Source organism: Balaenoptera musculus, chromosome 1 (genome assembly GCF_009873245.2).
Source record: "Balaenoptera musculus isolate JJ_BM4_2016_0621 chromosome 1, mBalMus1.pri.v3, whole genome shotgun sequence".
Lineage (NCBI taxonomy): Eukaryota > Metazoa > Chordata > Mammalia > Artiodactyla > Balaenopteridae > Balaenoptera > Balaenoptera musculus.
In genome coordinates this window covers 28951545-28978394 of record NC_045785.1, presented here as the reverse complement: position 1 = coordinate 28978394, position 26850 = coordinate 28951545, and the positions used below count along the sequence as shown (strand labels likewise).

The following is a 26850-nucleotide window of genomic DNA, read 5'->3' as shown; positions in this document are numbered from 1 at the left end:
CAGGATCATCATCAATACTATGAGATCATTCCCTTTCTGTGAAACAGGGAGATATCTGCAGTCAATTACCACTGGAGATCCAAATCTGTTGCTACCAAAACCAAAGGTTTACCTGCTACCAAAGGCTCCTCTTGTTAAACTACCTGGGATCAAACTGTATCCATTAACCTGGTTGGACCGTCTATGTTAGGCAAAATTCCCCCTTCATTACAATCTACCAGTGTTTCCCCCAAATCTGTTATCAAAAAATATTTTCATTACAGGAAAGACTACCTTGTCTGGAAAGGTCCTGTTTTTGGTTGGTGTTTTCTATATAAAGGGAAAAGCTGGAGAAGCCATGTTGATAGTAATGCCATGGCTCTATTTAAGGATAAATACTTCATTTCTTTATTCAGAAGCAAATTCTCTAATCAAAATAGATGCAGCTTTAGATCTGGGACAACATAAAATAAATTTAGGTTACAGAGACTCTCTTCTTAGGTTCAAATGGCACCAGTTCCTCTTTTACAATGTGACTGTGAGAACCAGACAAATACCAAACAATTGAAAGGTTTCTCTCCAAGGATTCCAGCAAAGAAACCTTTTCCTTTTCCTCATTTCCCCCTTCACTACGTACTCTTACAATCCCACTAGTCCATTTCTTCACAAAGATCTCCTATCATACCTGCAAACATTTTTTGTAGAAAGAGTCTTTTCTTCTTTGGTTCTAAAAATAAAGGGTCAAATTAAAGGATTTTTGTTTGTTTGTTCTTCCAACTAAAGCCATGAAGTAAATAAAGATGGAAAGTTTTAGGCATTAAATACCAGGGTAATCTCCCTCTCTAGTTTCTGGCATGGCCTCTTAAACTTTAAACATAAAATTACAGATGTGCATGCAGTAAATTTTTAGAAATAATAAAACAAAAACAAAAACAAAAGGCAAAGAAAATAAAGTTCTAATGACCAACAATCCCATCTGTTTTCTACTCACATAAGCCTATTCATGACAGTTCTAAGAGATGACTGTAAACTTGAACAAGTCGCCAAGTACTTCACCGTGGTAATTCAGTTACTGATGCCAGGTACCCTGATTTATGGAGCCAACCAGTTAAAAGAGCAAAATAAGCTCTATGTGTCCGGTTCCTATGAGCTTTTGGAAGGAAAAAAAGAAAATAAAGGATGATTTCTACTCAAAGCTGCCTTAAAAATATTGATCTACAAGAATTATATGCCTGTCAATCTAGGACAATGTTGAAGCATAATGAATAAAACTATTAAAATTATAACTACAATAAATATCCTTAAGAGGGGAGCATATATTTGCAATAAAAATATATCTGACTGATTGATATTTAGTTTTTTTAGTATCAACAAATTCCTATAATCAGAATACCAACCTTCAATTAATACTTGATGTAAGGGTAAGGAAGTAGCTGTGTGTGTGTGTGTGTGTGTGTGTATCAACCTACTGAAACTGGCAAAAACGTGAGGAAAAAGTGATATGGCTAATGTCTATACGAAATCACATGCTGATTCATTTTAAATTGTTAAATTTCACATAACATAAAAATAATACTTTTCCAATTATAGTTACTTGAAACTTTCTCATTTACCCCTCTCAGTGAAAGAATGTAGTATGGCAAAATGTCATACATTAAACCCTGATAATTTAGAATTTAAAGCTCAGAGGAGGGATAAAGTTTATCTTTTAATCTCGTACAGAAAAAAATGGCTTACCAAGCAAATTCACCATGTAAAAACACAATGGAAATATTTTACCTGTTTAACAGAATTCACTTTTTTCATGCAGCTTTATAAAAAGTTAATGTCAATACAAATAATCTTGATCTATTCACTAGGAAACTGGAGTAACCATATATGCTTGAAATTAATTTTCTATAATCATACTTTTAACTGTCTTCCAATTAATTCACATTCATAATTATTACTTAAATTTTTAAGTAGCTGAAATACTATATTAGTCTTTATCTCTGATTCTACCTAGCCACTTAAACTCTGTTTCTTCACTGATGAAGAAGAAACAACTTTAAAAGTATGGTAGGGTTCAATCAACTTTAAAGGTATGGTAGGGAAAAGATTAGGGTAGCAAATCTTCCACATAACATAATCGTGGTGGGGGCTGGAGCACCCCATTTCAAAGTCAATTATCACTGACTTCTGGATCATTTGCTATTTGTTTTCCAGGCCTATGAGAATGGTATCACAATCCTAAGGCTGGATGATGTATCCATTTAAAGCAGTTTCAATGTAGCTGAAGTTAGAAATAAGAAGTGTAACAATCAAGTTGCCCCAAAACTGCAGATCAGGTAAAATAAATCCAATCCATTAGTATTAGTTTTCTACTTAAGGGAAAGAAATCTAAAGAAAAGCCCCACCTCCCCTCCACGTTTAGAAATCTGTCTAAAGACTGTCTTTAATGCCCACTATATAAACAACATTAAGTATTCTAAGTTAGAAAATAGTGTTAATGGTTTATTGGTAAAAATCCAAACTCTAGACTTTATGGAATTAGTAGTTTGGTTGGCATATTAACATTCCATCTTAATCTTTGCCAATATTACAAAGAAAGAGGAAAAGCTAGAGATATCTATAAAAATAAAATACCTTAAAACCAACATCTAAGCAAAATATAAAAGTTGCGCACAAATTGCCAATAAATATAAACATCACAATAGAAAAATTAATATTAAAAAAATAATCTCGTAATTGCTATTATGACATTATAAAAAATGAAAAAGTTTAATGTGCATGTATATTTGCAGACAGATATAGTACACTCCAAACAATCAATATAATTTTACTATCATTATTACATAATGCAGCATACAAGGTTACTGAGGTGTGGTGTTTTTTTGTGTGTTTTTAAGTCTATTCTTTTCTGGGAGAGTGCTCACCAAATTCACAAGCAAGAACCGGTTAGGTGATCATTTACTGCTGTTTACTACTTCCTAGTTTAGGGGAAAATTGCTTTCTGGTAGATTACTAAATTTCCAACCAGTATGAATAGTCCTGCTATTATCCTCCCTCTTATTTCCTCCAAAGCCCAATTTTACCTGTTCTATTTCTAATTAATTGATCATATAGATGCACTGTCATCATTTTTCACCTATGCTAGAAAAAAGAGGGAAACATTTAGAATATTTCTTGCTGCCTGAAAAAGAAAAAATTTCCCTAAAGATAGAGAAATAATCATTTTACTTCTCCTCTTACACTTATTTCCATGATGACTTGGCTCCATCTTTATAAGCAGTCTTCTTTAATAAAGATTAATTAGAAAAGGCTGCCAGTAGATATTTACAAAAGGGTCAATATGCTGGGGGGGGGGAAGGTAGCCTATGACATAATTTCTGGCAAGTTACCTTTGCCATCGGGCACTTAACTACTATATCCATACTCTTGTTAAAAAGTTAAGCAAACTTGCTGTTTTATGTGCCTTATAGATTACCTGCAACACAGCTGAGAACTGAAAGGGTTAATTCTGTTAAAAACTGTGTTTTTAAACTTACAAAATATATTTGGTGAGCATTTACTTAGATACTTTACTGAATAAAAGCTTTACTTGGTTCCCTTGGACCAGATTCAGAACAACAAATAACATTATTTATATGAAACGGTCATACCCTTGGAATTCTAAAATAATTTATCTTTCAAATTTTTAGCCTCATGCTATTTGAAAAATAAAAATCTACAGCACCATCTTCTGAAAAGGCACTTTCTAAGAACCGCCTTGCTTTAAAAAATGATTTAAAAATTTAATTCAGTGTCTACCCTGAAGAACATCTCTGCTTTACTGACACGCTAACATAGACACAACATTAGAGTTTGGTTACCTAAGACATTGATTTCAAAAAGGAAGGGAGACCAGTGGCCAGATAGATGATTTGATAGCATCTTAATTTTGTCACACTGTTGGCTACCTGATATTTCAATAGGGCTTCTCATTGGTAAATCTCAACCCTCCATATGAAATTTATTAAACTTCTATCTTTAATTCAAATTAAAATCTTTAACTTCCATACTTTAAGAGCAAAAGATTCTTACAACGATGTAAAAATATAGAGCACTATCTTTGATGGGTAAAGAAAAATAAAATTGAACTAGCAGTAGATAATATTAGCACAAGCCTTGACCATTATATCTTAGTTAAAAGAAATGATTTTGACCAACATGGAAAATTATAAACTGAAATGTACCACTTTTAAAAGTAGGAAAAAGTTAAAAATATTTTTCCCTTTGAGGCCATATATATATATATATATATATATATATATATATATATATATATATACACACACACACAGAGAGAGAGAGAGAGAGAGAGAAAGAGAGATTGTATTTTTCTTCTTCCTGGGAGTCAGCTTAGGTTTCACTAATCACAGCATCATTTCCAATATTGCCACTGATCAAAAATGTTCTTAGTATAAGCAGGAAATTTTTTTAAAAAGATTTTTTGGAGAAAATTCTGACTTTCACATCTAGGTACTGATTTTACACATTATTCCTGGCTTGTTTTTTGACTCCTGTAGAATCACAAAGTGCTTTATATGATCAAATGAGAGGGAAAAAGGAAAATAAAGACAGACTTTAGAGTCAGGGTTATACTGCCACTCACAAAGGCCTCACTTGATATAAAGTCTCCCAGGTATTATTACTGAAGCTTTAAGACATCCATGAATTCTCAAAAAGAATGAAAAGGATTAAAAAAGCCAAAATAAAGATGCCAGTTCAATGGTGTCTTTTTGCAGCTTGACTGATAACTCATAAAAGATAATTTAAGTAGCAAGTTACTGTTAGGGGCAACTTGTCTTTAAAAACTATTCAATAGGAGAACATCTAAGAGGATGAGTTAAATAAATATTTAACCCAGGTTTAATGATACTGAATAAAATTTATGCCAAGCTGTCAGTTAAGCTTCTTGGCAAAACATCACTATCAAGTTTTAATAGCAAGACTACAAAATATTCTAGCTGAATCCAAGTGGCTAGCTTCACAGATTTCATAAAAATCAACACCCATGGCAAATTCATGTTGGCCTCTGAATCAAACACCCACCAAATTCCTTGAATAGGAGTCTCTAATTCCTGGTCTATAATCCATCAATAATAGATCCTTCAGACTGATTACTGGCACTCTGAGTGTTCACCTTTTCCTTAAACATTGAGATCCTCAGCCAGCCGTTTCTACTGAATGGCAACTCAGCTTCTATCTCCTTAGTCATACTTTAAGTCTATCATGACTAAGCCTGTCATGAGGTCTGTCATACTAAAATCCATTAGAGAATATATAAGTAAACTTTAGGCAGTGGTGGGTCATCAGAGAACCTAGTTTGGAAAACCAGTATAGGTGTTTAGAGGGCTATAAGTCTCCATGCTAGAAAGTAGAGATGAATCTTTATCAAGTGCCTTCTAAAACACCCAGTACATTCCTACTAGAATCCCACCTAGACTCTCTTGTAGGAAGATAAATAAATTAATAGGTTACAAACAGGAAGATTTCCACAGAAGAATACTTTTTCTGAGAAACTTGTTAAAAGGTAAATATTAAGAAAAAAATAAAGGGCACCTGTACTCCTGTGAAAATATGCTAAAAACCAGTACTGAGGAGGCTGAGGTACCCTTTTCCAAAACTGCTAAAGTAAAAATCCACATTTCTAAAACAAAGAAAGAGTATCCTGATATTAAATTGAAACTAAATTGGCAGCACCCTTTGTTACCTTGATATTTCATGTTCTTAAATCTTATTTAGGAAAAAAAAAAAAAAAGTCTAACACTAGCCTTGAATCCTGCTCATTTCCTTACTGTTAAGTGCAGTAACTGTCAGACTCTACTTCATTAAATAAATATAGCAGCTACGGTATTATAAATGCATGGTCCTCAATGCCAGTAACTTGATACTGTAATATAAAACATGTATCAGCACTTTACACATTTGCCATCCAGAATATACATTAAACTCCCAATTCTGCTTCACATGAAAATCTATTATACCAGTTGCTGGGACTGACATTTTAAAGTCACTCTTATATCACAGAAAACAGCAGACATAAATTCAGCATTCATTGTATAGTTAGTGAGCAAGGGCAGGAACAGAAAGGTCACTGTTGAGTTTCATGACCATTAAACTCAAAACAACCTTTTTTTTTTTTTTTTTTTAAATAAAAAAGATCAGCAATTCTACACCAGAAGTATAATAATGAAACAAATTTCAAAAAATATTTGCCACTTAGTATTTACCTTAAAGTTCTAAGCACAAAGCTTCTTATAATTAAGTTTGATATACCAATTTGTTAGTAAGCAAAATAGAATATACTATACATATTCTTTCAAGTTAACCAACTTTAAACTAGCAATGTTGAAACTCTAAGAGCACCCTAAAAAGAACTCACTTCAAAGGTAAAGCTTTATATTAAAAAAAATTTTTTTTCCTCTGTAAAAGTCCTTCTAAATAGATTTAAATTATGGGCTTTACTTTAGCACATGTGAGATTAACTGACTGAAAATTAGGTAAAGCAGGTAAATAGGGAAAGGTTATCTACAGTTCTTCCCTGGGCCCTAAAGTTTTCCACATCAATCTGTACAGCTCCCACTGATAAAGGAAGATGTTTTACTCATACTGAGCAAACATACGCCATCAGGTTTTTACCACCTAGGATATACAATTTTCTTCTCTTGCCTATGTTCTTGACTATATTCAGTGAAATTTCAATGTAAAAAAAATACACTCTTTATAGAAATTTTTTGGAGGAGGGGGGAGGGTTGGGAGAAAAATGTATACACTACACAAACATTACCTTATGTAAAGAGCTTTAAAACAGTGTTGTAAATTGCATTTCAGACACTTCAATATAATAAACATACAAAATACAGTACTTTCTTAGTTTTCTGGCAGAGGGACAAAAGATTTCATACCTGTTGGAGGATATGGGCTCAGATTTTAGGCTCAAAATACAGTAAATTGGCAATAAGTGTGGATTATAAGTAAGAGAGAAACTACAGAGCTAATCCATTTGTTTTCATGTGCAGATGGAATTCTGAAAGGTTAACAACAATGCCCACTGGAAACAATCTGTAATATCTATACTCTGAACCAGTGCAAAAAAAAAAAAAAAAATTAAAATGCAATTTTCATGAGTTACAAAGTGCAAAGCTCCCCTGAATCCAAGGTTACTGATAAACTCGGTTTTGACAGCTTTATAGTATTTTTTAATATCTTAAAGTGAAGTCAATAAAACAAAAGTTTTGCAAAGCTTTTTTCAACATTTCAGTGATTTAACTCATTTCAAATGCTCAAAGTCCTAACTTCCTTTGTCACCATCACCCTAATTTTAAAAGGAAAGTTACACTGGTGATGAATTAGCAAAAAAAGTTTTTAAAGTATCATTTTATATCTTCCTGACTCATTTTAGTAAATGAAAATGGGCACCTTACCAGTATGATTCTTCAGTAAACATGATCTATTTTCAAAGAATTTAAATATCTTCTAAATCTTAAGCTAGTCACTGTCATTACTTAAAGTTCTTCAACTTTATTTCTAATATTCAAGGTTAACACTCATTTAGGAAATTTAACTTCCTTCATTTTCATTATGATTTTTATAAGACATGCTTTAAACTTGAAAATTACAAAACTTTCCTTCTGAAATTAAGGCTATATACTTTGCCCTTTTAAAATTATGGAGGTGCCTGTTTCTCCCACTCTCTGTGGTAAAGATGTGAAACAGACACAGCTTTCTTTTAAAACTGCTTATTGCACTAAAAGAGAGCAAAAACAAGTTGTCAGTTCTTAAAATAAACATGATTATATTTCTATAAAAGATGTTGCCAGCATGATTCTATAATTATTAAAGCACTATTCTAATAAATATAAAAGAAAAGGAAGCTATACTTCAAAACACATACATATATGTTTATATATATACAACACACATATATATAAAAATATATATATATGAAAATCACATTAAGGTATGAGAGGCAGCAAATAAACTAGTAAAAAAAAAACCAAAAAAACCCTCCACAATCCCTTCTGTCCACCCAATTTCAGAGGCCTCAACCCTACACAGTTCCAATCATTTAAAATATTTACCCTTTATAAAAGTTTTAAGGGATTTCCATGTATAACACATAGAAACAGAAGACTTTAGAATACATATCACTAATAGAGAAAGAGAGTTACAACTTTTGACAAAGTTGTGTGTTTTTTTTTTTATATATTTATAGCAGCTTTAACAAACTCACTAAAGAAAAAGAATAGCTTAGGTTGCTACTGCTTATGTACACATTGCACAAATGGCAAATGTAAGTTGAGAGCAGGAGGGGGCAGACATTCACTCTCACAAAAACATATTTTATATATATATATGTGTGTGTGTATATATATATATACATATATATATATATAGTTTCTTAAGAAAGCAATACCAAGAGTTGAGGACTCAGAATTATGTATGAGACAAGACAGGAGTAGGGCGTGCAAAATAAAAATCTAGTTTGCCATGCTTCATATTCAAATGAACCAGATACATGAACATTTGAATGTTACTGGTAGCATCAGGGAAAAAAAAATGTAGGTGATGAAGGCAAGGGAGGTAGAGAGAGAAATCATAGTGGTGGTGGGAGGATAATAAAAGGGAAAGAAAGTTCCCCAGTGGAATGAACTATAAAATATATACAGAGATACATATATATCTACTATCAGTGTAGATCCAGATATATATGCATATGCAGTATGCATGTATATAAGTAAAATATACAGATAACTTTTACAAGAATACATGAATGCACATTTTTTGCACACATAATTGTGAACAATCACTTTGATTATTCATATAGGTGTGTTTTTTAAAAAACCATCATTTACTTTTTCTTTACTTTTTTTTTTTGCAAAGAGTTGTGCTGCCAAGCAACTTGAGGTAAAGGCATTAAAAGGGTTAGACTACAAGAAAGTGAAAACAAAACGATCGCGATACTTCCTACAGGAGACCGCACAAAAAAGCAGTTGGCTGGTTTCATATTGCATAATGGTGCTGTGTTCCTTGATGAAGTAAACAATCTTCCTTGTATCAACATAAAGATCAGGCCCTGGCCCCCACACAGTGTTGGTTTCTGTATGGCTGGAGGCATCCCCACTCAGCTGACTCCACTGGAAACATAAGTTGTATGTTGATTCATCTTCCAGTTCTTCCTCTCAGAGAATATTCTTAGACTTTTTAAGCAAAGTACATTGTGCGTAAGGTATCTTGGTGAATCTGTACAGCCTTGGCAAGAGCTTGTGGATCTCGTCCATTGCTCTGTCCTGAAACGTGACTTCCTTCAGCACTGTAAGAGAAGTGGCAGTGAACACAAAACCAAACCCTATTCTGATGTAATAATTCTGAAAAATATTATTTGTAGAAAATTTTTTAAAAATTAAAAAAAAATAGAGGCCAGTATAATGAACTCCTACATGTCCATCATCCAGTTTCAATAATTATTAACTCAAGGCCAATTCTGTTTTACATCTCTCACCTCTCCAGGACTATTTAGAAGTAAATCCAAGACATCCTATAATTTTGTCTGTATATATCACTTTTATTACCAATAATCTCTCCCCTGAATTAATCTGGTAAAGCAACAAAATCACTACATCACACTATTGCTAATAAGCCCAGACTGCACATTTTAATAGGAACCCTCATCTTGGGCAGTCAGTTCTATCATAGCTTTTCATTTGGATCACTGACTCTTCTAACAGCCTGTGGAAACTTAATTCTAAATGGCAGTACTTTATGGCAAAGAGAGAGGCACATACTTACATGTAAACACTTAAAGAAATTTCCCACGAAAATCCTAACACACAGAGCATACTTGGATTTGGGTGAGAATCTGTATTTGTTATGCTTTTATATTACCTGTCATGTTCTTTGTCCACAAGATGATATCTGGCTCTAAATGCTACCAGGTGAGCATAATACGCTGGTGCAGGTATAGAAACAGATCGTGTACAGCGCACATAAGTGTGGCAGAGCTGGTAAGTTAGCAGTTGAAGTTCATCTGCAGTAAAGCAGTTATCATCCCATAAAACATGATAGTGTGAAGGACGGCTGGTACCCTATAGAAGGCAATGGAATATTCTGCTGATTTCTAAACTTTTAAATAAATATTCACCACAGACTAAGTGAAAAAACAAGCTTTGTACATTAGCAAAATATATCCTAATTTAATAATCAATTAAAAAAACATTTAATTGATTCTGGGTATATATCCCAAAGAAGTAAAAACAGGGACTCGAACAGATATTTGCACACCTGGGTTCAAAGCAGCATTATTCACAATAGCCAGAAGGTGGACACAATCCAAGTATCCACTGATGGATGAATGTATAATAAAAGGTGGTGTGTGTGTGTATGTATGTGTGTGTGTGTGTATATATATATATATATATATATATATATATATAACGGAATACTATTCAGTCTTAAAAAGGAAGAAAAATCTGCCACGTACTACAACATGGATGAACCTTGATGATGTTATGCTAAGTGAAATAAACCAGTCACAAAAGGACAAATATTGTACAATTCACTTATATGAGGTACCTGAAGTAGCTGAGTTCATAGAGACAGAAAGTAGAATGGTGATCACCATGGGTTGGGGGGATGTGGGAATGGGGAGTTAGTGTTTAATGAGTACAGAGTATCCGGGAAGATGAAAAAGTTCCATAGACAGAAGGTGGTATGACTGCAGAATAATGTGAATTACTTAATGTCACAGAACTGTATATTTAAAAATGGTTAAAATGGTACATTGTATGTTATGTGTTTTTTACCATAATAAAAAAACAAGAACATTAGTTGAGCTCCTATGTATTAGTCACTATGCTAGGGACTGTGAATTCAAAGAAAAACAAAGTAAACAATGTCAAAACAATGGAAACATAATTCAGTAGAGGAGTAGAGGAAATAGAGCATCTGTAATTATAAAACAACTAATAAATGGCTACAGTACTACTGGTACTTAGTCCTATATGAGAATACCAAAGGAAGTAATTGTGAGGGTGAGCCCTGGGGGTTCTTCACCAAGAGGGGAATGAGTGAGATTTGGCCATTATGGGATGGGCAGGGTGAGGAGACACTGGAGAGAATGAACAGCCTTAACAAAAGCACGGGGGCATAAAATTTCATGGCATATTTGGGTAATAGCTAATAGACTAGGATCAACAGAATATGGGGCACGAGGGGAAAAAGATGAAATTGAAATGAACGTTTGGAATCAGACTGAATGACATGTTTAGGAATTTGGACTTTCACCTGTAGGCAGCAGGGAAACCACTGCACAGCTTTTCTTTAACAGGAGAGGTTTTGGGTGTGATAAGATTGGGGGTTTTATAAAAGTAACATCAGCAGTAATATGGAGGATGGGTTAGAAACAGAATCATGATGAAGCAGAAAACAGAAAATCTGAACAGACCTATTACTAGTGATTGAATCAGTAATCAAAAGCCTCCCAACAAATAAAAGTCCAGGACCAGACAGCTTTACTGGTGAATTTTACCAAACATTCAAAGAAGAATTAATACCAATCCTTCTCAAACTTCCAAAAAATAGAAGAGGAGGGAACTCTTCCAAACTCATTTTACAAGGCTAGCATTACCGTGATACCAAAACCAGACAAGGATACCTCAAGAAAAGAATTACAGGCTGATATCCCTAATGAACATAGATGCAAAAATCCTCGACAAAATATTAGCAAGCCAAATTCAACAATACATTAAAAGGATCATACACCATGATTAAGGGGGATTTATTCTAGGATGTGAGGATGGGTCAACATCTGCAAATCAATCAATGTGATACACCACATTAACAAAATGAAGGATAAAAATCGTATGATCATCTCAATAGAGGCAGAAAAAGCATTTGAGTATTTATAATAAAGACTGTCAACAATGCGGGTATAGAGGGAACGTACTTCAACATAATAAAGGCCATATATGACAAGCCCACAGCTAACATCATACTCAATCATACTCTAAGATCAGGAACAAGACAAAGATGCCCACTCTCACCACTTTTATTTAACGTAGTTATTGAAAGTCCTAGCCAGTGAAATTAGCCAAGAAAAAGAAATAAAATATTATACAGATCTTCCTTGACTTACGATGGGGTTATGTTCCAATAAACCCATTTTAAGTTGAAGATATCCTAAGTCAAAATGCATTTAATATACCTAACCTACCAAACCTCATAGCTTAGCCTAGCCTAACTCAAACGTGTTCAGAACACTTATGTTAGCCAATAGTTGGGCAAAATCATCTAACACAAAGCTTATTTTACAATAAAGTGTTAAATACCTCATGTAATTTATTGAATACTGTACTGAAAGTGAAAAACAGAATGGCTATATGGATACAGAATGGTTGTAAGTATATCAGTTTTTTACCCTTGTGATCGTGTGACTGATTGGCAGTTGTGGCTTGCTGCTGCTGCCCAGCATCATGAGAGTATTGTACTGTATATCACTAGCTGGGGAAAAGATCAAAATTCAAAATTTGAAGTACAGTTTCTACTGAATGCATATCACTTTCGCACCACTGTAAAGTCAAAAAATAGTCAAACTATCATATGTTGGGGACTGTATATTATAAAGCTATACTAATTAAACAGTATGGTAAAAACAGGCACATAGATAGATCAGTGGATCAGAATAGAGCCCAGAAATAAACCATGCATATATGATCAATTAATTTATGACAAAGGAGGCAAGAACTTACAATGGGGAGAGGACAGTCTCTTCAATAAATGGGGTTGGGAAAACTGGACAGCCACATGCAAAGAATGAAAATGGAGCACTTATCTTATACCATACACTATACACTAAAATTAACTCAAAATGGTTTAAAGACTTAAATGTAAGACCTGAAACCATAAAACTCCTGGAAGAAAACATAGGCAATAAGCTCCTTGACATAGGTCTTGGTGATGATTTTTTCTGATCTGACACCAAAAGCAAAAGCAACAAAACCAAAAATAAACAAGTAGGACTACACCAAATTAAAAAGCTTCTGCACAGCAAAGGAAGCCATCAGCAAAACAAAAAGGCAACCTACTAAATGGGAGAAGGTATTTGCAAATCATGTATCTGATAAGGGGTTAATATCCAAAATATATGAAGAACTCATACAATTCATAGCAAAAGAGAAAAATCCAGTTGAAAAACGGGCAGATCTGAATAGACATTTTTCCAAAGAAGACATACAGATGGTCAACAGGCACATGAAAAAAAGGTTAACATCATTAATCATCAGGGAAATGCACATCAAAATCACAATGTGATATCACCTCATACCTGTTGGAATGGCTATTATCCGGAAGATTAGAAATGACAAGTGTTGGTGATGACAGAAAAGGGAACTCTTTTTTTTTTTGGGGGGGGGGCACATGGTGGGGCATGCAGGATCTTAGTTCCAGGGATTGAATTCGTGCCCCCTGCAGTGGAAGCGTGGAAGTCCTAACCACTGGACTGCCAGGGAATTCCCTGGGAACTTTTTTTAAAAAAAATTTATTGTATTGAAGTATAGTTGATTTACAATGTTGTGTTAGTTTCTGGTGTACAGCAAAGTGATTCATTTATACATATATATATACATTCTTTTTTATATTATTTTCCATTATGGTTTATCACAGGATACTGAATATAGTTCCCTGTGCTATACAGTAGGGCCTTGTTGTTTATCCATTCTGTATATAATAGTTTGCACCTACTAGTCTCAAACTCCCAATCCATCACCCCTGCCACCCCCAGCAACCACAAGTCTGTTCTCTATGTCTGTGAGTCTATTCCTGTTTTGTAGATAAGTTCATTTGTGTCACATTTTAGATTCCACATTAAGTGATACCATATGGTATTTGTCTTTCTCTTTCTGACTTACTTCACTTAGTAGGATAATCTCTAGGTCCATCCATGTTGCTGCAAATAACATTATTTCATTCTTTTTTATGGCTGAGTAGTATTCCATTGTAATATATATTCCACATCTTCTTTATCCATTCATCTGTTGATGGACATTTAGGTTGTATCCATGTCCTGGCTATTGTAAATAGTGCTGCAATGAACACTTGAGTGCATGTATCTTCTTTTTTAAAAAAAAAATTTATTTATTTAATTTATTTATTTTCTCTATTTTTTTGGCTGTGTCGGTTCTTAGTTGCAGCATGAGGGATCTTTTGTTGCAGCGCGCGGGTTTTCTCTCTCTAGTTGTGGCACACAGGCTTCTCTCTAGTTGTGGTATGCCGGTTTTTCTTTCTCTAGTTGTGGCACACAGGCTCCAGAGTGCATAGGCTCTGTAGTTTGTGGCATGCAGGCTCTCTCATTGAGGTGTGAGAGCTCAATAGTTGTGGCGCGCGGGCTTAGTTGCCCCGTGGCATGTGGGATCTTAGTTCCCCAACCAGGGATCGAACCCACGTCCCCTGCATTGGAAAGCGGATTCTTTACCACTGGACCACCAGGGAAGTCCCTCATGTACCTTTTTTTTTACTAAATTCTCTCACTTCCTTTCCTTCTTTTAAAAAATTTATCTATCTATCTATCTGTCTGTCTATCTTTGGCTGCTTTGGGTCTTTGTTGCTGCGTGTGGGCTTTCTTTAGTTGCAGTGAGCAGGGGCTACTCTTTGTTGCGGTGCGCGTGCTTCTCGTGGTGGCTTCTCTTGTGGAGCAGGGGCTCTAGGCGCGCGGGCTTCAGTAGTTGTGGCTCGCAGGCTCTAGAGCGCAGGCTCAGTAGTTGTGGCACACGGGCCTAGTTGCTCTGGGGCATGTGGGATCTTCCCAGACCAGGGCTCGAATCCGTGTCCCCTGCATTGGCACGTGGATTCTTAACCACTGCACCACCAGGGAAGCCCCCCGCATGTATCTCTTGTATTTATAGTTTTCTCTGGGTATATGCCCAAGAGTGGGACTGCAGGATCATATGGCAACTCTATATTCATTATTATTTTTAAAATTGATTAATTAATTAAGTAACTAATTAATTAATTATGGCTGCGTTGGGTCTTCGTTGCTGCATGCGGGCTTTCTCTAGTTGCAGTAAGCAGGGGCTACTCTTCATTGCGGTGTGCGGGCTTCTCATTGCGGTGGTATCTCTTGCTGCGGAGCGTGGGCTCTAGGCGTGTGGGCTTCAGTAGTTGTGGCACGTGGGCTCAGTAGTTGTGGCTCGCAGGCTCTAGAATGCAGGCTCGGTAGTTGTGGTGCATGGGCTTAGTTGCTCCGCGGCATGTGGGATCTCCCGGACCAGGGCTAGAACCCATGTCCCCTGCATTGGCAGGCGGATTCTTAACCACTGTGCCACCAGGGAAGTCTTGGCAACTCTAGTTTTTTGAGGAACCTCCATACTGTTTTCCATAGTGGCTGCACCAGTTTACTTTCCCACCAACAATGCATAAGAGTTCCCTTTTGAACCCTCCTACACTGTTGGTGAGAATGTAAATTGGTGCAACCACTGTGGAAAACAGTATGGAGGTTCCTCAAAAAATTAAAAACAGAAATAACCATATGATCTAGCAGTTCCACTTATGGGTATTTATCTGAAGAAAACAAAAACACTAATTCAAAAAGTATGCACCACTATGTTCATTGCAGCAATATTTCCAATAGCTAAGATATGGAAACAATCTAAGTGTCCATCGATGGATGAACAGATAAAGAAATTGTGATATATATATATGGACATTATGCTAAGTAAAATAAGTCAGACAGAGAAAGACAAATGCCATATATCTGGAATCAAAATGAATGAATGAAAAATAATTTAAAAAGCATGGTCAAAGATACAGAGAACAGATTGGTGGTTGCCAGAGGCAGGGGTGGGAGAAATGGGTGAACTGTTTTTGTTTTTACTTTAAATAAACACCACCACCACCACCCCCATGGAAAAAAAAAAAGAAAAAAAAGAAAACAGGAGGAGACTAAAAGCAAGGGGAGCAATTAGGAGGCTGCTGCACTAGTGCTGGTATGAGATGATGAATGTATGAAGTATGAAAATGGCAGCGGCAAAGGAGAAAAGAGACAGATAAGCTCATACGTTAGCAAATATTTATCATTTTTCAGACACTGTGCAAGATTTTGGGGATAAAGTTCAAATTACTACCAAATCCTACCTCCCCCAAATTTGTATGTTTATAATGCATGTATAATATATTGTACATGCACACATTCAGTATTTACTGAACACTCACTATATGCCATGTCCTGTATGAGGTTCTGGGCACACAGTAATGAATAAGACACACATTCCAGTGATGAGACAGATAGCACATAAATAAAACCATCAGAAACTGGGCTATCAAGAGAATTAAAATGTAGGGTAGCATGGAAGACTGACTATGTCTGTGGCTACATTAGATTCCATGGTTAGAGAAGGCCTGTCTCCCTGAGAAAGAGACATGGAAGTGAGCTCTGTATGATAAGGAGGGCTTGTAAGATCAGGGGAAACAGCATTTCAGGCGCAGAGAAGACATAGGGCTAAAGTCCTAACTATTTACAATTCATTCAGTTCTCTCCCATCACCATTCTAGTCCCAACCACCATTATCTTTTGCTTAACAGACTCCTAACTGATGTCCTCAATATCAGTCTTACTCCCCAGTACAAACAGTACTTAAATAAGAGTGAATTAAAAAACAAAACAAAACACACACCTAATTACGTTACTGTCTAGTTTAAAGTCTTTTAATAGCTTCCTAGTGCACTTAGACTAAATCCAAGTCCTTATCTTTGCTCAACAAGGCCCATAGGGTCCAGCCTAGGCTACCTCTCTAACTTACTCTCATACTGCAGCAGCAGCCTGCATTTGATTCCTTCAGTGGACAAATTTTTTTCCACCAAAAGGGCCTGTATATGCGCCTCTTCCTCATTCTTGGCTTGGTTAACTCCTGCTCATTCCTCAAGATCTTATCTTAAATGTCATTTCTCAGGGAAGCTTTTTGTGATCTCCCAATCTAATCTAAATCAGTTCTGCACTGAAGTCTCTCTTCCTATCTTTACTTTCCTTTTATTGCACCTAACCCAATTTATAAGTATGTATTTGTGAGATGACTTACTTAATAAATCTCCCCCAATAAACTAAAAGAGGAAAGGATTGTGTTATTTGTTCACTCCACATACCTAGTATCAACACCTATCTTCTAAGAGGTACACAATAAATATCTGTTGATTGAATGAATAACCTCTGCCTTTTGGGACCTTATAGACTAGTGGAAAGGGGAGAGAAACAAAAGCTTGATTACAATGCTGTGTAATAAGTGCAACAAAAAGGTATGCATAGGGTGCTCAGGCAGTGCAGAGAGGGACACTTGTCTTGGGGAAGGATACAAGAAAGACTACTGGGAAGAGCTGATGTCTGAGATGAGTCTTAAAGGATGAGCAGGAGTAAGTTAGGGAAGAAATACTTAAGGTAAGGAAGCAACATGGACAGGATACTTATGAGAATTACCTAAAAGTAGTTTAGAATGGCTGCAGCTGTGTTGTATGTTTGTGTATGTAAAAGAGAGGAGACAGTCATACACAGAGGAAGAGAAAAGGAGAGGGAAGGAGTAGGAGGGAAGAATGGGAGAAAAGAGCGAGAGACAGAGAGACTGAGGGTATAGCAGCAGTGAAGGGAGCAGGATAATGGATATAAGGACTTGAGTCTATAGGTTGTCCTAGGAAGATGAGACTTTACCTTCAATGGATGTGAAGCACTAAGCAGATGAATGATAGGATCTTAGCTTTTTTTTTTTTTTTAATAAATTTATTTATGGTGGGTCTTCGTTGCTGCACCGTGGGCTTTCTCTAGTTGCGGCAAGCGGGGGCTACTCTTCATTGCGCTGTGCGGGCTTCTCAGTGTGGTGGCTTCTCTTGTTGCGGAGCACAGGCTCTAGGCGCACAGGCTTCAGTAGTTGTGGGTCGCGAGCTCTAGAGCACAGACTCAGTAGTTGTGGCACACAGGCTTAGTTGCTCCGCGGCATGTGGGATCTTCCTGGGCCAGGGCTCGAACCCGTGTCCCCTGCATTGGCAGGCAGATTCTTAACCATTGCACCACCAGGGAAGTCCGGATCTTAGCTGTTTTAATTAATCTAATGAGAACAGACTAAATGAGGGCACCCAGGATCATCATGTAATTATATAGGAAAGTAATAATGAGAACTTGAATTAAGCAGGGGAGGTGAGGATAAGAATAAGAGATAGGGGCTTCCCTGGTGGCGCAGTGGTTAAGAATCCGCTTGCCAATGCAGGGGGCACGGGTTTGATCCCTGGCCCGGGAAGATCCCACATGCCGCGGAGCAACTAAGCCCGTGCGCCACAACTACTGAGGCTGCGCTCTAGAGCCCGCAAGCCACAACTACTGAGCCCGTGTGCCTAGAGCCCGCGCTGCACAACAAGAGAAGCCACGACAATGAGAAGCCCGTGCACTGCAACAAAGAGTAGCCCCCGCTCGCCGCAAGTAGAGAAAGCCCACGCACAGCAACGAAGACCCAACACAGTCAAAAAAGAAAAAAAAGAATAAGAGATAGGTCTTAGACTGAGAAGATAGATTCTGTAGAGTTCAGGGATTCCATTAGATAAGGGTGGCAGGTGAGAAGGTGCAATCAAAAATAACTTCAAGATCTGGAAATCAGGAGAAAAGCTGTATCTGTAAAAAGAGATTTCAAAGTCATAAATATTACTTGAACTTAAATTTTTTTTTTTTTGGCTGTGCTGCACAGCCTGCAGGATCTTAGTTCCCTGACCAGGGACTGAACCCAGGCCCACAGCAGTAAAAGAGCTGAGTCCTAACCACTGGACCGCCAGGGAATTCCCTGAACTTAAAATTTTAAAAGGTGGGTGGAAGAAGAACCAAACCTAGAAAAAACGGAAGGGTAAGATGACAGGTAGGATAAAACGTGTAGTGGAAGCCAAATGGTAGACGGTTTTGATGAGTGCGTGATTATAATAGAGTCAGAAGTTACAGAGATCAAGGAGCAATAACGGTGGGGCAGAAGGCAGTTTGCTATAAGTTGAAGAGGAAATAAGTGTAGTCTTTTTTGTTCTTAATGTAAACCTTTTATAGAAGTAAATATATATAGAGAAAAATACATGTACCATACATGTAGACTGATGAATTTTTCACAAAGAGAATATACCCATGAAACCAGCACCCAAATCAAGAAACTAACGTTAACTGCAACCACAAAGCCCCTTTGTGCCCTCTCAGGGTCACTACCCTACCTGCCACCCTGCTCCCTGTAACCTGACTTTTAACATCATAGATTAGTTTTGCTTGTTTTTGAAGTTTATAATGTATGTACCCTCTGGGTCTAGCTTCTTTGATTTGACATTGTGAAATTCATACATACTGTTGTATCATTCTTACTGTCGTATAAATCACATTTGTATAGTTATTTATCCAATCTACTGATCATGGGCATTTGAACTGTTTGTACTGATAGTTTTTGTATTGACCATTATGACCAGTGCTACTATGAATATTAACATACTATCTTTTGGTGAACATAGATATGCATTTCTGTTGGCTATCTTGGAGTGGAAATCCTGGTCACAGAGCATACATATATTTAAGTTTAGTAGATAATGCCAGCCAATTTTAAAAAATGTTCACATTAATTTACACTCCTACCAAGAGAGTATAAAAGTTCCAGTTGCTCTATATACTTAATACTGTTTGTCTTTCAAAATTTCAGCCATTTTGGTGAGTGTGTTTAGGCTATCCTTTTAAGAACACTTTGGTGACAAATGGTAGAAAGACAGCACCTTAAAGGAGAACAGCAGGAGCAAGGAACTGTATTTTAGGACGGGGATAACTATAAGCTAAGGGAATGGAATCAGAAGCTTAAAAGAGACTGAAGACATACGAAAGAGGATAACTGGTGAAGTAAGGCCAACTTAAGGCAGGCAAGAGCGAATGAGAACAATCCTACAGGTTGACCCTTTTTCCTGTGGGAAAGGAGGGAAGAAAGTAGGCATGACTGACAATATAATTTCTTAGTGAGAAAAAAGGAAGGGTCATGTGCTGAGTGTTGGGGCAACAGACCAAGTTAGGAACCCACAGAAAATGGTAGAGAGAGCTAATTAAAGTGGAGTCAAAGGAATGTTAAATCACAGTGAAGAACATCTTCGAAGTTTTGGAGATTCATATTAGGAAGTTATAATTTAGGACGCTGCCCCTCCTCAACAGGTACATTTATGTCTTCAGAAGAATTTCCTTTGGTGGGTCAGAGGGGTCACATGCTCCACCCGGTTAATGTGTTTCTAACAGTATGGTAAGTAGGATTTTTTTCCCCTGCTGTCCTAGAATTTCAGCTAAGGTCCAAAGCAGGGGACTAAAGGTGCTAAGCATCTTACATTCTAAAGAGCTACAAACCTTTGGAGTCAGCTACCCTCCCTCAAGGGCTCACCGAGAGGAGACAGTTCAGGACAGGTCTTACCATCAAATCCCGGGCTCTGGCCCCTTCTCATCTTACCCCTATCCTCTCAATATAGGAAGAGATTGAGAGTTTTGTGAAAATACAGAATTTCAGTTGTGAGGAAAGGCACTCTCTCTCCCCTAAAGACATGTAAGGGGCACTCCAAGAGAATCAGTTGTAAAGATGAGAGCCTGTTAGAAAGGGAGAGACTATCCCATCTCATTCCCCAACTGGATTATTCCTGAGCTCAGAGTCCATAGGCCCACTCTCCCAACTCTATACAGGTAGAGCGATGAGAGCTCTTGGAAGCAGTTCTGGGAGTCTAAAAAAATGAAGTTGAGTAGAGAAGGAGGGGCCATGGAGCCATGCAATGGGATATCTAACCTAAAGAAGGGGCTGGGGTCTATACCACAGATGGGGCTAAAGAAGGACACTGCTGCCCTTTGAGGGTCCTCAGCTCCATGGAGGCTAAGGGATTAGAAAGAATCAGAATGGACTAGAGAAAGGCTTGTGTCATCTCCCCACTACTGACATTCTGGCAGTCAGCAGTACCAGATGAGTTAGAGTCCTAGAAGGAGGAGGGGAAGGAGGTATCTCAGAGGCAGGCCACGGTCCCCTCCCCTACTCAAAACACTGGGACCAAAGCTCTAGAGCCTGTCTTGGGCAGACGGAGGGTAGAAGGGGAATGCCAAGCTTTAATTTTATTTGTAAATTTAAGTTTTAAAAATGAATGGGAATTTTATCTCTAAATAAAATGGGGAGGGGAGGAAATGGAACTAAGCTGTAAACACCAATATGGCCAACATAAATGTCAAGAAGTTACGGAATTTGGCCAAAACGTTGTTAAAGGATCTGTTGTTCACTGGTAAAGTTAAAAGTAGTGACACAAAAAAATTATCTCATACTGGTTAGGAATGATTCGATTTTAATTTTAGCTGTTAAGAAATAAGACTCCTCCTTTTGATCTCAGAGAAGTTCGATAAGTCTAATAAAGCTGGGAAGACATGTAAAGAACGGTCTTTGGGGACTTCCCTGTTGGCACAGTGGCTAAGAATCTGCCTGCCAATTCAGGGGACATGGGTTCGATCCCCGGTCTGCGAAGATCCCACGTGCCATGGAGCAACTAAGCCCGTGCGCCACAACTACTGAGTCTGTGCTCTAGAGCCCGTGAGCCACAACTACTGAGCCCGTCTGCCACAACTACTGAAGCCCGTGCGCCCTAGAGCCCGTGCGCCGCAATTACTGAGCCCATGCGCTGCAACTACTGAAGCCCGCATGCCTAGAGGCTGTACTCTGCAACAAGAGAAGCCATGGCAATGAGAAGCCCGCACACCGCAAGGAAGAGTAGCCCCCGCTCACTGCAACTAGAGAAAGCCCAGAAAGTCCTTGTGAAATATTCCTGGTTATTTGCTGACTAGAGCAAAGTTTCAATTTGGTGTCCCCCCAAAATATTGGTCCCTAAAGTTTCTGGTTAAATACATTGGAGAAATAGTCCTGTCTTGAAAATTCATAATAACCATTTGCAATATCAATGGTATCCAAAAGTTCTAGAGTAAAAAAACAATCTGTTTGACCAGCATTTCTAAAATTTACGTGAATAGAGAATCTTTTCTCCCCCTCCATTATATTTACTAAAAAGTCATAGCAGTAGGGTTCCTTGGGATACATGGAGAGAAACTTAAGGTTAAAATATGTACTCGAATGATAATAGATTTTATCTCAGAAGGTACTTTTAACTTTGTTTTGCTGACTGTTACCACCCACCATGAAAATGTACCACATTGATTGTAAACAGGAGGAGTTGTAAGAACATATATAAATGAGTAGGACAATAATTTTAAAGCCCTAAGAGTGAAACTGGGGTTAGTGTATGTGGGACATATAAAGCTTTAAGATTCAGATATACAGTTAGGTACATCTTCCTGAAATTTCTATTTTAATCAATGGCAAGTAAACTAAAATAGTTTTGGGCTACATTCTCTCAGATATCCTGCGAATGTGGATTCACTCTCTGCTGCTGGAAAGTTTGAGAAGCACTGAATGACAGCTTATGTTTTACTAAGTATAGCTAACAAATTAACAAAAAGATTTTCTGAAAATAAGAAAAGACTTAGAATTATTTAACTGAAACTTAAAGCTGTAATTCTACAACTAAACTCTTTCACATGCTCAATATCTGCCAGTAAATGTCAAAGTTTTCTATGAAGTATTATTATCAAAAAGAATATATCAAAGGAACAATCAGGTATTTTAGATTTTTTTTGAAGTTTTACATTAAATTAAGGACATAGTTTAGGGAGATGCCTTCTATTAAAATACTTATATTCTGGTACTTTCGTAGAAATAAGTCCCTCTCTCAAGGTGAAAAAGGGGATATGATTTAGTTACTGAAAGTTTCATCTAATTTCAGGTGGAAACAATCGGAAGTGCAGAGAAGAATATTTCTTTCTCTTTTTTCTGAGATTAAAAAAATATGCCTAAGAACAGAAGTTCCTGAATAAAAACATTTCACCCGAAGTATAGGCTCACCTGTATTCCAGCATGGCTACAGAGGTAAAAGTCAAACTCATATGGGTGTGTAATGTCTGTATCAACTGTTGTTCCAGCTGGGATATTGCCACTTCTTCCGACCTAGATTTGTTTGGTCAAAGTTTAAACAAACAAGACAAAGGTAAAGAATGTGTCTGAAAGCACTTTTAAAAAGATATAAGTACATAGGCCGATTCCATGTTTCACTACTTCCGGCTTGAAATATTACTTAAGCAGGCATTAAGAGCAGACCTTATTCTAGTCCTAGTTCCTATTCTTAAATGTTGCTGAAAGTGAAAGCTGATAACAAAGAGCTATTAGTCTCTACTGATGCTTAGCTGGTAGTTGATCGCAATACGGGTAGAAAACTTAAAAAATTTTTTTTAAAAAGTTACTTTAAGTGCTCCAATTTGTGACATCTGTGCAGAGCAGGTACTCTTGAATGTGCAGTTTTATGAAAATTAGCATTTTTCTCAGAGAACCCTAGATTTTTAGAGGGAAAGAATGCTGACAACAGCATCAACTAGAGTCACCATTTGTTAACCATTTATATGTCAGGTACTTTACATACGTTATTTCTAATCCTCATAATCCTGCAAGTTAGGTATTATTCCCATTTGTCTGGGGGGAATCTACACCTCAGGAATACAAAATAACTTGCCCAATAGCATACAATAAAGGGCATAACTGAGAGTCAGACATGGAAATGACTGCAAAGGCCCTATTTCTTTTATTTCATATTAGCAGTTTCAACATCTTGTAAGAAAACAGACACCATGATTTTCTCTGAGTAATACATGATGTAAATGAAAAAGTTTGAAACTCCTGATAATGAAAGTCTCCTAATAAAATACTTTAAATGCATATATATACTTACCTCTACCTCCTTATCCCTAACATATTTAAAATCATTAATTGTAAGTCGAGGTTTACAAGGCTAACAAATCAGAGACTCTTTTACTGACTCAGACATTATTTCTGCTGTGTGAGGGACTGTTACCAGGTGGTGGCTGGAGTTATATCTGTGTGGACCAACCAGCTAGCTTCACCAAATCACAAAATAAAGAAAACAGTTCATAAACTACTAAATTATGCCTATTCTTAACATACAAGTCTCCTAATTAATATATATTTAAAAGTTTTATTCTCTTTAGAGAGGCGGCAGAATGCCTGGGTTCATATCAGAGCTCCACCAGTTTCTAGTCATGAAATCTAGCGCACAGTATGTTCCTCTCTGTGCCTATTTCCTCATTTATAATTATCTCTCATCTATTATGATTAGTAGATTTAGAGCAAAGATGAAAGAGAAGCAAACAAATGAAGGAAAGGCACAATTAAACATCAGTTGCAAGAAATCATTAAATCTAACTTAGGTTTTCCTGATCTAACTTTTGAAGAAACCTTTGGTTTTCTAGGTACAGAAATGTAATTTGGGGCACAGGCCTTTAACAACATGGAGGCCAAAATAAAACTATCATAACTGCTATTAGAGATGTGGTATAGGACAGTGATTAAGAGTACTCTGGAGCCAGACTGCCTATTTTGAGTCCTAGCTCTACCAATTTAACCTCCATGTGCCACAGTTTCCTACTGTGAAAAATGGGGATAATAATAATAAGTACCTCATAGTGTTGTTTGTGAGGGTTAAATGAGTTAAATTTATAAAAAATATCCAGAACAGTGCCTGCCATTATGCCCTCTTTTTCTCTATCACTACCACCATTACCACCACTCTACAACTAGGTAACCTCCACTGAGTGCTTAGCATGTGCCAAGCACCGTTCTAAGTACATTACATATTTTAATTAAAAAAAAAATCCTTTCAAAAACCCAAATAAGGCAAATATTAATATTATCCAAACCTTGCTCAGAAAGAAACCGGCACAGAGATGTTAAGTTACTTGCCCAAAGCTACACAACGAGTGTAATCAAAGACCAAATATGTACCAAAGACAAGACACACTCCTTTCTTTTTCAGTCTTTTCTATTGATCCCCTTTCCCAAGGGGACACTGACCCTTGTACTCCTCAGATTTCTCTGCTCTAAGGTTTGCAGGATGGGGGCAGAGCACTGAAAATGAAAGTTAGTTTGCATGAATTTTCACTAATCACTCTAGAATGTCCCTAGCTTGTAAAATTAATTTTTACAAGATATTTTAAAAATAGAACATACCTTTTTTCTTCTGAACATTTAAGGAAAATATGAATAAAAAGAACAATTTTAAAACTATGAGTTTCTTCACAACAACAAAAAAGTATAATGGGATTTTGAACATTTGGAGTGTTACTAGAAATTCTAGAAAGTTAAAAATTAACTTATTTTGATGCTTCTATATACTCATAATCAATCTGCTTTGCTGTAACCCACTACTATATATCAGAAACTCTGCTGTTGGCAGAGAGCCTTTGTTAAGTGCTCTATGAACTATGTTAGATAACCTTTGCTTATAATAGTATTACAATAAATGTAAGATTACCCTTTCAGTCCTATCAGCACAAAATAATCGAGTGTGATGTCTCTTCTGAACTACAATGTAAGTTATTCCAGGTTGATAGTCTTTCTCCAAACTGATGCAGGCTTCTCGAATTGCTAGTAGTTCATAATATAATACCTAGAGAAGATGAAATGGAAAGATTTGATCTAGTCAGTTGTTCTCCTATACATACTTCAAAGTAAGACAATGATTTAGACTTAGAATTTCTTAAACTCATCACCTCACAGCTAATTATACTTCTCTATTCCATTTTAACTATTATCAGAGCATGGTCTTAGTGATCAAGGCTTACATATCCAGTAAATATTTTAAAAGGGAAAATCTAAGGAAGTATCAAAATTTGACTTTAGGAACTCTCAATTAAGGCTCCTAACTTCAGAACTAGACACCATATTATAAACACAGTATCTGATTTAACCACAGTATGATGAGAATCCCAGGCAACCAACCTGCCTAAACTGCCCCTCTGAAACACCATCCCGATAAAAGATGATACGAGTAGGTTTGAACCGAGTTGACTTATAAAACTGAATGAGAAGTTCTCGGACCATGGAGGCAAGGTCCTGGATGATCTCCTGTCGGGGTCTCTGAACTCTTACTGTAGCACAGTATCTGCTTGGGTGGGCATCCATACTACCTACAACCTAGGTTGAAAAAAGTAAAGAAAACATAGAAATTAAGGTATTCAAAACTATATGAATATGAATTTTACCACAAAAAAGTTGAAAAAAAAGGAAAAGGATTTCATTTAAATTTGTATTTTATTATAACCTTAACTATTTATCACAGTTCATTTTGAAAGTAATAAAAATAGATAATTCCAGTGAAGAACAGAATAAAAGACCCAGTCTAGGGTCAAAAACTATTTTCCCATAAGTAGGCTGTACTTTATATTTAACAATTTGGTTCTAATTTACAGATGTTGCTGGTAAACCTAAATATTAGTAAGGATAGAAAGACAAAGAAATGTACATAGAGGAAGGAGATAAATAAAAAAGAGGGCCCATTCAAACTCTTGATTTCTCTTTATAGCTCTTACAGTTTAGCAAACTACCCCAGAAGCCATATTCAAGATGACTTTGGCATTATCTTAAGAACTCTTATGCTTCATAAATTTTAAATCTTGGTTTTGAGAGTAGCTATCTTAATTTTTTCTCTCTGTGTCTTAATATTGTTATGTGTTTGGAGCAGAGGGAACTCTGAAGCATGAACTTATAAGTTTTCCTTGACTGTAGTCACTCACAGATCTACTGAAGCATGATCACTGGAACCAGAATATTTAAAAGTGTTCACACATCACTGATCAGAGCCTGGGCCAAGAACCAGCTGGTTATTCTACCTCCAGCTTCTCTTTCTTCCAGGGTAGTATCTATAAAAAAGTCATGCTTCAAAAATGGACCTCTGCACCTCCATGTT

General features: G+C 36.7%; 1 protein-coding gene across 2 annotated transcripts in view; it reads right to left on the bottom strand.

The window, feature by feature from the left end:
• Window positions 1–4312: 4312 nt before the first annotated feature.
• AGO3 (argonaute RISC catalytic component 3) overlaps window positions 4313–26850 on the bottom strand; it is a 119184-nt gene continuing 96646 nt past the window's right edge. Inside the window, exons 15-19 of one of the 2 annotated variants that reach the window (XM_036869187.1) lie at window positions 25884–26078; window positions 25417–25551; window positions 22941–23042; window positions 9889–10088; window positions 4313–9316 (exon numbers count right to left, since the gene is read on the bottom strand). In XM_036869187.1, the coding sequence (XP_036725082.1) occupies window positions 9208–9316; window positions 9889–10088; window positions 22941–23042; window positions 25417–25551; window positions 25884–26078 (741 nt within the window). In that variant the 3' untranslated portion in view covers window positions 4313–9207. Of the gene's footprint in view, window positions 9317–9888; window positions 10089–18493; window positions 18641–22940; window positions 23043–25416; window positions 25552–25883; window positions 26079–26850 lie in introns of those variants that run through there. The other variant, XM_036869194.1, reaches the window with a different exon arrangement.